This window comes from Chanodichthys erythropterus, chromosome 1, assembly GCF_024489055.1.
Source record: "Chanodichthys erythropterus isolate Z2021 chromosome 1, ASM2448905v1, whole genome shotgun sequence".
Taxonomy (NCBI): Eukaryota; Metazoa; Chordata; class Actinopteri; order Cypriniformes; family Xenocyprididae; genus Chanodichthys; species Chanodichthys erythropterus.
Window position 1 is genome coordinate 555,310 of NC_090221.1, and position 12,904 is coordinate 568,213.

Sequence of the window (12,904 nt, forward strand, 5' to 3'; positions counted from 1 at the left end):
TTATACAGCAGTGAACTTTGTTACTTCAATATGGCTTTATTTGTCCCCAGCAACATAACGTTATTTGTGGTTCAAACTCAATCTTTTTTTAGTCTCTCCCCACATTCTGTTCGCTCCCTAAATTAATAGTGCTAATGATCTTGCAGATGGAGCATTTACACTCAAGCTCTGAGACACACACACTTTGTACTCTCTCAGGCATGACACACGACTGATGATGCACGTCACAACCACGCCAACACACGTCCATGCAAACAGAACCATCTGGAGCGAGAGTATGAGGAGATGATGAGATTTAGGAAACGAGAGATGAATGAATGGCCGGCTCATGAATGCCTGAATGCAAGTGATTGACACACAAGACAGCAGAACAATGTCGAACAGAAAGCCTAGAACAAACACACACTAGAGAATGGAGCAAGTGCGTCTTTGGAGGAGAAGCTTACGGCTGATTTATTTTTAACATTTGTGCACACACATATGGCCATAGGAAAGACCTCTTTATAACCTCTAGACAGCAATGAGATGAGAATAAATGAGTGTCTCCTTATGATGGTCAGAGATATATGATGTAATATAATCTGCTATCTAAATTATCCTACAATTATTATTGCAGTTCCTTCTCAATTGTTTTACTTCTCCTAAGGATTTTTTTTGAGAAACATCTGAAACAAAGCTGTTCCCTAAATTAGTGAAAGAGCAACCTCTGGGAAATTCACTTTACATCTATGAGTTTCAGTGCATACTTGTTTTGTTGAGGGTCGTCTAATGACATATCAGCTGAGAAATTCTAGATAATATAGAAAATGAATGTGTCAGTTTATATATTAATGTTAGCTTGTGTTTATTATTTAACTACAAATGTTTCTCACATTCATCCTGGCAGCTAACTCAATAATCTGTTAGGGATTTAGTATTATTTTATTTATTTTTAGCAATTTTAACACTGGGATCAGATTTAAAATTCAGATTTATCTCTTCTCTCTTGCTTACACACACACACACACACACACACACACACACACACACACACACACACACACACACACACACACACACACACACACACACACACACACACACAGCAACAGATCAAATACTACAAGTGATCACTCAATAATATGGCAAAGATAATGAATATTTATTCATGGTGATTTTTATTTACAAGCTTTTTTAGACAGAAAGCATGATTGTGTTTGACATTTTGATCTGTAAACAGCTGAACTCTTGCTCATAGAGAGAGACTGTGTGATATCTTACAGAGAAAACACGGATCTCTCACCTCAACAAGTTCTTCAGGCTGAATTAAACATTGACTTCCTGCCCTAACTTCACCTGATATCCAAAGTACCTGAACTCAGATTAACTAACACAACCCAAAGCACTTGACACAGTTTTAACAAATGAAAAACATTAGTGACGGTCTCTGTCAGTCCATTCTTCCATTAGCTCATCTTTTCATCAGTCATCATATACAGTGGCCCCAAAAAATTTGGATACTTAAACCACTGCTAAAAATGTCAGAGCATTATATAATATGCATATGTAATAATGTTCATTACATTAACTATGGACATTCCACTATGATAACCAGAATGTGTCAGAACAGAACATCTCTGTTGTCATGTTTTATTATTGTGAAACTCTTTCTTGAAATGTAAACATTTTAAGTGTAGCTTAAGTTGTTTAAAAAGAGTTCGGAGCTACTGAATGTGATGATGTATCTGGAACCCAACTCAAATCTACTGACTGTAGCATGTTCAGGCTCCTGATGGACAAGTAAGTCTGTGAGTATGTGTATGTTCCTATGTACATGATATACATGATTATCATTTGCAGGAATGAGAGTTTTCCTCTCTGTGTAGAGACTTTCCTCACCTCCACTGACCTTTACCTCTAGTTTCATTTTGCACATCACTCCCTATATTTCTCTTTACCCCTCTACTGTGTTCTCTTGTTGTAGAGAAGAACATGACTTGAGGTATGCTGCACGCATGCAGTAGCCCAGTCTCTGTGTGTTGTGTTTAATTTGTTGTCATGTGCCAGTCTCGGCACCCTTTTCTGCATGGCTGCTTCTATGCATTCATCAGCATGAGCCGATCGCAGGAGAAAGGTAGTGGAGCGTAACAAGAGAGGAGAAGGAAAACTCAGCTGAAGAGCAGATGGAAAGAGAGAGTCAGTGCTGTGAGCGAGAGGAAGGACAGAAGTGAAGCCGAAGAGGAGGAAGATGGGAGAATGGGAGAGTCGTAACCCGGTGGGCATTCGAGCTCGAAACAGGGGACTGAGGCTGCATCCTCATTGCCGTAGTTTGCCCAGTACTCTTCGGGCTCTAGCTTGGGTAAGGCAGCCTCCTCCGCCGTGAGATCGTACTTGGAAGAAAAGGAGGATGATGAAGACAAGGGATTCTTGACGGAGCTGAATGGAAAGGCCTTCAGGGTCTCGCTGCTCTTGTGAAAGTGGCTCTTGGACGATGAAGCCGGTTTGTTCTTTGAGAACCACCAACGGGTCTTGGTGCTGAAGGTGGTGGTTGTAGTGCCAGCCAGAGATCCTGGGTCAGGCAACGGGCAGAGAGCGAAGTCCATCTCCCGCAGGAATCTCAGGTCCTGGCCTTTACGAGGGGCTGGTGAAGAGCAGGTTAGGTCTGAGCTGGAGATCCGAGCTTTGCGGAACCACTCCCAGAGCGACCTGGCTTCACAGCCGCAGGTCCAGGGGTTGCCATTGAGCCTGAGGAACTGCACCGAGGACGTGTCCTTCAGCACCTGACCCGGAAGCTCCTGCAGAGTGTTGTTGAAGAGATAGAGGATGGTCAATCTGCCCAGGTCACGGAAGGCTCGCCGGTGGACTTGCCGGATGCGGTTGTCGTGCAGCAGCAGCCGGTCGAGATTCACCAGGCCGCGGAAGGCGTTCTCAGACAGGACGCGGATGCGATTGCCATGCAGGAACAGGTGGGTGAGGTTGACCAGGTCGGAGAAGAGGCCGTCGGGAAGGTGGCTCAGCTGGTTTTCCTGCAGGTAGAGGAACTGCAAGCTGTAGAGCTTGAGGAAGAGGTCGGCGGGCAGCTCGGTCAGGTGGCAGCGGTGCATGTGAAGGCTCTGCAGACGCTCCAGCCCCCTGAACGCACCTCCGTCCAGCCTGCGCAGTGAGGGGTTATCACTCAGATCCAGTTCCTCTAGGACACGCAGATTGCTGAATGCACCTGCTTCGATCCACGTGATGTTATTGGAGTACAGCCACAGGACCTGCGTATTTAGAAGGTAAAGGGCAAGGTAAGTCTCTGCTCCCTGCATATCTTCACAATTATGTTTACACATAAATACTCCCTCACCTGTGTTTCGAAGCCAAAGGAGTCAGCTCTGAGCTCGGTGATACGGTTGTTCTGCAAGAAGACACGCTGGGAGTCGTAGGGCACGCCGGTAGGAACAGTGGTGTAGTTCTGAGACTGACAGCTCACAGTCATGGGCGTATGGTAGCAAACACACATCCTGGGACACGCCTGACCCGGTGCACAGCGACATGCCAACAGCCATACCACCAACCAAAGAGACAAACCACCTGTGGAGAGAGAAGAGCCTAGACTTAACATGATGTTCATGTGAGAAGAAGATGATCCGCAGTTACTGAATGCCCTGGAGTGATGCAGACATGAAGAAACATGACGTGACAGATCCTATTTGAGATATCATTGCTCGGTTAAGTAACCAAAATTTGATATCCAGACATGTCCTGCTTGACGAAAGCAGTTCTGTCCAGTCAGAGACTCACACTGTCTAAGTTCATTCAGGACAGGACAGGACAGTGTGCATAAAACAAAAAGCTTGGATTAGCTTCAGGTTTGTGAAACCGAACCCGATTCAATTACCGCAGCTCATGAATATTTAAGAGGGGAGCTCACGGTGTTCGGTGACTCTACACAATAACATGGCGCTTAAAGACACGCATGGCGTGAATTAATCATGCTGCCTGCATTCATGTGACTGAAGATTTTCCTATTACTGACCCATGACCTGGTCACTCCACATCCCTTCCAGGACGCGGTGTACTGATCCACTGCACTAATGTGGAAAACTTAACCGTGTACCTTTCTGCATAATTGCGTACCTGCTTTTTAACAGTTGCTTTATAATTTCCCCATTGTAAACAAATAATTCATTATTCTAAATGCATCAAAAGTGTTCATAAAAATGTTCTTATTTGTTAGTCTTATTTTCTTTTTTTACTTAACTCCTGTTGAAAGAAAATGAGATTAACAAATATGTTTTTACAAATTTTTTATGAACATAAGGTCAACAGTCTCCAAATGTAAAAATTTACACTACAGTGTCAGCATTATATATATAAACGATACAAATTGATAATTTATTTGTAACATTTAAAAATCACAATAGATGTGGAACTAGATGCATCAATAAATATCTATCAGACATAAACAATGATAATAACACGTGTTTTCAGCTTTACAACGTAACCAAAAATGCAACTTGTATACAATAAATGGCTGTAATTATGCGTCAGATACAATTAAGCTTAATCATTAAACATTAACTGATAATTACAATACAAAGTTGGTACTTACTCTTGAAGGTAAGAGTGTTGGAGGCGCGAGCGCTCCGCGCAGCCGCACGAGATTCCATCCCAAAATCCAAACCGAGAGCGAGTTAGTGTGCGCGTGCTGCTATCTGCTCTGCCGGTCAGCTCTGGTGCTCGAGTCGACTGCGACTGAGGAGAGACGCTCTCCGGCAGCCTTTATAGTCCAGCACCGGCTGCCCACCGACGCGCGAAGCAACGGAATCTCTCATGCGTAACGCGCGCGCGGGCGAGCTGGACGTAGGTGGGGGGAGGAAACCGGAGCGTGTGTCTGAGTGAGTGTGTTGAGGGGGATGACTAAATAACTTTAACGGTTGTTTTACATAAATGACTGTTCTTTTCTCTAGAGTCTTATTAGTAAACATGCTAGAAAACTCCACAGCCTCATCGAAGCAGTGTGTAGGCTTCAGATAAGGTTAATGGAGGAAAAGCACAGATACATTCTAAATACACTTTTAAATACACATTAAGACCATAATATAAATGAATACAGGAGTGACAAAAAAAAAAATTATCATAGAAATATATATTAAACCAAAGGAATTCAAAAAAATCAGACATGTGATGGATCCTATCCCAAAAGATCCAAATGAAATTTTCTTATTGATTCCACCATAATTTTGGATAATTTTTCACATCACGAGCACTCAGATAGTCGCAGCTTTTCCTTATGCAGTGGAAGGGGAATAAAATTAGTAGTCAAAAACTGTAACACTTCTAATGTTCATTCATAGATGGCAGAGTCCATAAAGTGTAAGTGAGGCCAGCTAGTAAAAGATGAGCAGGTAAATCTCTCTCTCCTGGTGCATTAGTGACCGATCTGGAGTCTTTAGTGCCCTTGTTAGTGTGCCTGCCTCACATGCTGTATATTTAAATCGGTGTGAGATAGATCATTCACATGACAGGACATCATTCTGGACCCAATTTAAGACTTTTTTGCTCATTAACAATAAAATGCCATTATGAGTGTTGCGATAGGAAACAGATCAGACTGTCCTCGTTATAGTAATTACAGTCATTCCTACAGGACATGACTGAAGAAATTGTTTCCAGTTTTATTAAAAACAGGATACAATGTCATGTGGGACCTTAAAGGGTTAGTTAATTTAATAGTCATTAATTCCTCCCCCTCATGTCGTTCCACACCCGTAAGACCTTCGTTCATCTTCAGAACACAAATTAAGATATTTTTGATGAAATCTGAGAGGTATATGACTCGTCCATAGACAGCAATATAATCAACACTTTCAAGGTCCAGAAAGGAACTAAAGACATCGTTAAAACAGTCATGTGACTGCAGTGGATCAACCTTAATGTTATGAAAAGACGAGAATACTTTTTGTGCGCAAAAACAAAAATATAAAAATAACAACTTTATTCAACAATCTCTTCTCTTCTGTGTCATTCTCATACATCGCTTATGTCCAGCGCTTCCAGATTCATCATCAGAACGGCAACTCATTATTGGCCGGCTCCTGCGTCAGCTGATCACGCATGCATCGTGCTGATCACATGATCAGAGCTGGCCAATACTGAGCCGGCATTCGGATGTAGAAAACTATTTAAATGCTTAGTTTTATAATCAAATCTGTAGTTTTCAAAAAAACATAATGAAATGCAATACAAACCTGATTCCAAAAAGTTGGGACCAATTTGCAACTTATTAGGTCAATTGACAACATGATTGGGTATAAAAAGAGCCTCTCAGAGTGGCAGTGTCTCTCAGAAGACAAGATGGGCAGAGAATCACCAATTCCCCCAATGCTGTGGCGAAACATAGTGGAGAAAATATCAGAAAGGAGTTTCTCAGAGAAAAATTGCAAAGAGTTTGAAGTTATCATCATCTACAGTGCATAATATCATCCAAAGATTCAGAGAATCTGGAACAATCTTTGTGCGTAAGGGTCAAGGCCGGAAAACCATACTGGATGCCCGTGATCTTAGACGGCACTGCATCACATACAGGAATGCTACTGTAATGGAAATCACAACATGGGCTCAGGAATACTTCCGGAAAACATTGTCAGTGAACACAATTCACCGTGCCATTCGCCGCTGCCGGCTAAAACTCTATAGGTCAAAAAAGAAGCCATATCTAAACATGATCCAGAAGCGCAGGCGTTTTCTCTGGGCCAATGCTCATTTAAAATGGACCATGGCAAAGTGGAAAACTGTTGGTCAGACGAATCAAAATTTAAAGTTCTTTTTGGAAAACTGGGACACCATGTCATCCGGACTAAAGAGGACAAGGACAACCCAAGTTGTTATCAGCGCTCAGTTCAGAAGCCTGCATCTCTGATGGTATGGGGTTGCATGAGTGCGTGTGGCACGGGCAGCTTACACATCTGGAAAGGCACCATCAATGCTGAAAGGTATATCCAAGTTCTAGAACAACATATGCTCCCATCCAGACGTCGTCTCTTTCAGGGAAGACCTTGCATTTTCCAACATGACAATGCCAGACCACATACTGCATCAATTACAACATCACGGCTGCTTAGAAGAAGGATCCGGGTACTGAAATGGCCAGCCTGCAGTCCAGATCTTTCACCCTTAGAAAACCTTTGGCGCATCATAAAGAGGAAGATGTGACAAAGAAGACCTAAGACAGTTGAGCAACTAGAAGCCTGTATTAGACAAGAATGGGACAACATTCCTATTCCTAAACTTGAGCAACTTGTCTCCTCAGTCCCCAGACGTTTGCAGACTGTTATAAAAAGAAGAGGGGATGCCACACAGTGGTAAACATGGTCTTGTCCCAACTTTTTTGAGATGTGTTGATGCCATGAAATTTAAAATCAACTTATTTTTCCCTTAAAATTATACATTTCCTCAGTTTAAACATTTGATATGTCATCTATGTTGTATTCTGAATAAAATATAGAAATTTGAAACTTCCACATCATTGCATTCTGTTTTTATTCGCAATTTGTATAGTGTCCCAACTTAGTTCGCCTACTTATACTATGCCCTAAAAGTATGTACTGTTTTTGTGAAGAAAAAGTAATACTTTTGTGTAGCAGAAGAGAATGCATGCTTTATCTTTTATCTTAACCGTGAGCCTCGCACATTCGTCATGTTTGTAGTTTTTTAACACTTTTTATCCGTGTTTGTAGTTCTAATCGAATCCTCGTCCACAGTGCAATGGGTTGTGGGCAGTATTAGCCGTTAGGAGTGTGCACGGATCTGCACTTTGGATTCTAAGCGGAAAAAGTAGACCATCTATACCTATTTCAACATACTACGATTTGGAACACACTAATTCTATTTTCGAATACTATTTGGGATGGATAGTATGCGAATTAGGACGGAGTGACAGTAACAAAGTATGTTTTTATTGGTTGTCATGGTGATTCATTGGTTCATTGGTTCATGGTACACCTGTTTCATGTTCAGTTCATTATCTTGTGTGTATATTGCTCTTAGTTCTTTGTCTAGTGTTGTTGTGACTTGAACACCATTTAGATCCTTGTTTCCTTGTATGTTAGAATAATCTAAAATTCCTTCAGGATATTTTACTGTTGGGACTCAGTGGCAGTGCAGAGTTTTTCCCACTATTGTTAACTGTACACTGCAAAAAGAAAAATCTGCTGCATGTGCAAATGATTGTGTAAAAGAAGTGTTAGAGATGCATGTGTGTGTTTGTGTGCGAGTGTCACGTGTGTGGGCTGCTCTGAGTCAGAGTTCTGTTCCCTGACCGTGACTGAGGTCAGTGCGCTCCAACTTCAGCATCATGCCGCCCATCTGTACACACACACACACACCTGTGTACCCATGTCATGATACATGCAAACACACACATGTCTTTGTGGACACTTCTTTTACGGAACAAAAATATGGGAATATACTGCAAAATATAATGCAATATATTACATAATACATTTCCATATATGGGAAATTAAGCGAATATTTGTCAATATACTGCAATATATGCATTGACCATGTGTGGATACATATTGATACATATAAAATATTTATAAATGAAGACAAAAATAGCATTACATTTATAAAGTTTTATCCTTTATTGTGTACATATATTGCACACACATGTTCCCATATAAATGTGAATGTATTGTACACACATATATACACTCATTCTCAGAATGAGTAACAATCAGACACAACAGACTTCTAGTTCCCAGCATGCTTTGCTTCTGACTGTTAAAGGAGAGTAAATGTTCGAATGAAGTGCTATTTCATGTGTTTTGCTCAATATTGATATAGGGGGAGATCTGTTAGTATTTAAAGGTTTTCTGGTATGTGTGAATTTTCGGGGTTACCATTGTGTTGAAGAGTAGAGTTTATGATTGGCTGAACATCATTATTATATATTATATATTATAAGACTATAATAACTTTAAAAAGTAAAGGCAGTGCACGCTATAGCACAGTGATAGTCTCTTTGGTAGAAACTTTAGTACAGGCAGGCGTGCTTTTGTCAATTAACTTGAAAATGTGGAACATTTAAAATGTAAATTATTATAAAATATAATAAACATGTTACATAATATATTTTAACATGTATGTGTTTATACTGCATGAGTAAATATATCTGCAATATATTATGCATGCAGTACCATATCTGATCACATATAAATCTATATATTATGAAGTATATTACTGAATATAAAATAACATACATTATGATATATTAGTAAATATGTTATCACATATTTTTCAATATATGAAATGTGTCAATTCCTTATGTATGGTTCAATATATTGTAATATATTTACAAAATATATTTTTCGGTATATTTTCAAATCATGTAATATATTGATCATTCATATGTAGGGAAATATATTTTCTTTCCATAAGGGTTTCCATTGACTTCTATTTGTTTGTCTCCTAACTCAAATGCCATGTGCGCGTACAGATATGCAGAGCTCTTGTGTTCCTCCTACTGTGTTTCTCAGTGGACCTTATGAAATATCACATGACAAACACTGAATATCATATACACACATTCTTCTGTACCCACAAGCTCACTCATCGCTGCGAATCAAAGGTTAGGTCAAGGGGTCATGGGGGAAAGGGCACAGCCTGCAGAAACACACTGTACACACAGTAGTAGGCCACTCCTCGTCATGTGAACTTTGTTCTTAGTGTGTTTAGCAGAGACGATGCTGCCTGAGGCTGTACACAGTTCTGTGAGCCCACCAGATCAGTCATCACTCAACATTCTCAGCGCTACAGGGGGCCGTGGGGGAAGACACACACACACACACACACACACACACACACACACACACACACGAGATAAGACAGATGACCACACTCCCCCTCACCACTTGGGGCAGTGACACACGCTTTAAAGAGCAACAGACGGGTTTGGGGAGAGTGTGTACATGTGTGTGTGTGTGTGTGTGTGTGTGTGTCAGTTCATATGTGTGCCCTTTGACAAATGCCAACCTGTACTGAGCGTTTTGTCCTACTTCCATCAACATGTTTTCAGCTTCGTACATGTGATCCTTCTTAAAGAGGTCGACAACTTTTATATAATCTCCCAATGTACGGCATGTACTTGTGTCACCGTTTTAGGTCTCGAAAAGTGAAGTGTGTCATTTCTGTGCAGAAATGTGCATTCGAGCGCTGCAGGGATGATGTGGTTGTGTAGGCAGGAGGTTAACGTTAGCCTGGTTCAGTCGACAAAAGCCAGTAGGATTTTTTCATTGGCTTTTGGATTATTGCATAAAATAAGCTCTGTGACCAACACAAGTTAATATTCAAAATAATCTTCACTAATGAACACAACTGTAATGAATTTGGAAGCCTAAATACAGTCTCCAGAAGTGTTTTAAAATAATGCAGTGTTCAGACTGTTTAAGTTAATTTAAGTGAATGGCTTATTTATAGCTATCTGTGTTAATTAATGTGGGATAGGAGAATTTTAACACTGAAAACTCATTTATTCAGTGGACTATATTGGCAGTGTTAGGGGTAATGCATTACACGAGTTATGTAATCAGATTACTTTTTTAAAGTAACTAGTAACACATTACTTTGTTTTTCCATGTATTGACTGACCGCTCTGTTGTGTGCGCTAGATTAATTAAATATAAATAATAAATATATTAAATATAAATAATTAAATATAAATAAATGTATTTAATTTCAATTTATTAACCAATTTCTCAGCTGCTGACCTTCGATGATCTAATTCAATCATACTAAAAATGACTTTTGATAAAAAAATGTGTTTTTATAGCTGATGTAAGAGTGTTTCCTCTCATGCATTTGTTTGAATGGTTTGTTTGAGCGGCGCCCTCTACTGTACAGGTGTGAATTTGCATTTTCTTCAGCCTGAGGCTTGTTATTTCACTTTTGGTGTTAAAGGGCCTTTACATTTGCCAAACAAACAAAGAAACAAACAAGCCCAGCCCACAAGAGAAAAAGTTCACAAAAGTAATGAAACACTACTTTCCATTTAAAGTAACTAACACAATTAGTTATTTTTTAGGGAGTAATGCAATATTGTAACACATTACTTTTAAAAGTAACTTTCACTAACACTGTATGTTAATATGTGAGTACTGTAGGTGTAGTGTATAGCGGTTTTTAACTCACATTACTCTGGCTTTTATTCATCCCAATGGTAGCAGTGGTTTTGGACTCCATACTGACACCTATGGTTTATATAACAACTGCTACCACTTTAAAATTTAGCTGTTTGTTTATCTTTAATTGTCTTCTTTTTCAGCTATGTTTCCATCTCATACTAGAGATAATAATGGACATTGTTGGATTAAACACAATGATTTTTTAAAGCACTATATATGGTAAACTCAATATTGCTACTATTATTTGTAGCAGTAACTCAATCAGTTCAGTCTCTGGTCATCGCCATGGCAGCGCCCATCAGGGTATCACCCCGTGTAGAACTAGAAAGATGGCCTGGAGTCTGTGTGTCATACGAGAGTACTTTAAAAGTCCAAAAAGTGATGTCATGTCTTTATGATTAAATCGAGAGATTTGTCCATCACATCGACCCGCATCAAAGTGCTCTCCCACCTGTTGTATCCACTGTGTTTACCTCTATAATTAGATATCTGACCTGTTTTTGTCTCTACGTTTTCGAAATCAGTGGCTTTGCGTTACTCCTACGATCCTCGCACTTCCTATAATAGAGATGAGCAGAACCTTATCATCACCCTGTCATCTTTGTCTCACTGACTAATATTTACCTTCATTCCCTTTTTACTGCCTCCCTCGTCTGTCTATCTGTCGCCTATTCATTCATACATCTCTATTTTTATACAGAGGCGGTCCCTGTCATATCTCAATTATGACGCAGAATGAATGATGCAGAACAGACAGAGATGAAGAGGATGTATTCGAGAGAGAACAAGATACAGTTGATGGTAACTGCTGTTGGCAGAGAAATGTTGTTGTTGTTTTATCTCTGGTTTATCTCCCAGATCTTTGTAAATTGTGATTAAGCAGTGATCCTTCAAATGCTAGGCTACAGATTGAAAGCAAAAGACACCAAATTCTTCCTAGGAAACAAAGACTTGAAGCCAAAAAGTGTCAGATCTGTGGGATGGCTGAGCTACAGAATGGGCTAAAGATGAGCAGTACTGAAGAAACACAATGACTGTGATTGAGATACTGATAAACCATGGCTTACGGCACAACTACGACCGAGATACGGAGAACAGAAGACTCTAAATGAGTCATTTCCTCTTTTTCAAAGATGTGTACTTACATCTGCGACATGTTAAGAGACCACCTGCAGATCTGAGACAAGTCCACTGATTTCTCACAACAGAAAGTTACCTCTAAATTTGCAGATGCCTAACAGCTGATGAATTGGCCTGATATGACTCATTTCAATGAAACACTAGCAATAACCTGCCTGTCCCCAACATGGAAACTTCATCGTAGGCACTGTAGACAACAAGCTAAATGAGTGTGGAAGGCTCTCATGGGAAATGGGAAAAACACAAAGGCTCAAACCCAAGACCGTAGAAGCAGATAATGCAAGATCAATAAGAAAGAAGAAGAAGATGAACAGGAGGTACTGTGCCAGATTAACCCCTCCAGCTCTACTCGACTCACCACTCCGAGCGGGATTCGAACGGGCATTTCCAACATTTCTTTATAGATGGCCTAAGTATGTCAAACACAAACATGAGACCCATAGACCATGATGTGAAGTGTCACAGAAAGAGAGAGAAAATTACCTGAGGTGTCCAATCCAGAGTTTAGCTCCAGCACACCTGCCCAGAGATTTATAGTGATCCTGAAGACCATGATTAGTTGTTTTAGGTGTGTTTAAATAGGACTGGAGCTAAACTCCTGCTGTAACTCAGCTGGTGCT

At 40.3% G+C, this 12,904-nt stretch overlaps 1 protein-coding gene across 1 annotated transcript; it reads right to left on the bottom strand.

Annotated features, from left to right (window-relative positions):
• Nucleotides 1–1,163: 1,163 nt before the first annotated feature.
• Nucleotides 1,164–4,706, bottom strand: rtn4rl2b (reticulon 4 receptor-like 2b). The gene is made up of 3 exons (XM_067410791.1): nt 4,574–4,706; nt 3,326–3,552; nt 1,164–3,239 (listed from the first exon to the last, which is right to left on the bottom strand). The coding sequence occupies exons 1-3, from the start codon at nt 4,629–4,631 to the stop codon at nt 2,148–2,150; spliced, it is 1,377 nt and encodes a 458-aa protein (XP_067266892.1). The 5' UTR covers nt 4,632–4,706; the 3' UTR covers nt 1,164–2,147.
• Between the last annotated feature and the right edge of the window lie 8,198 nt (nt 4,707–12,904).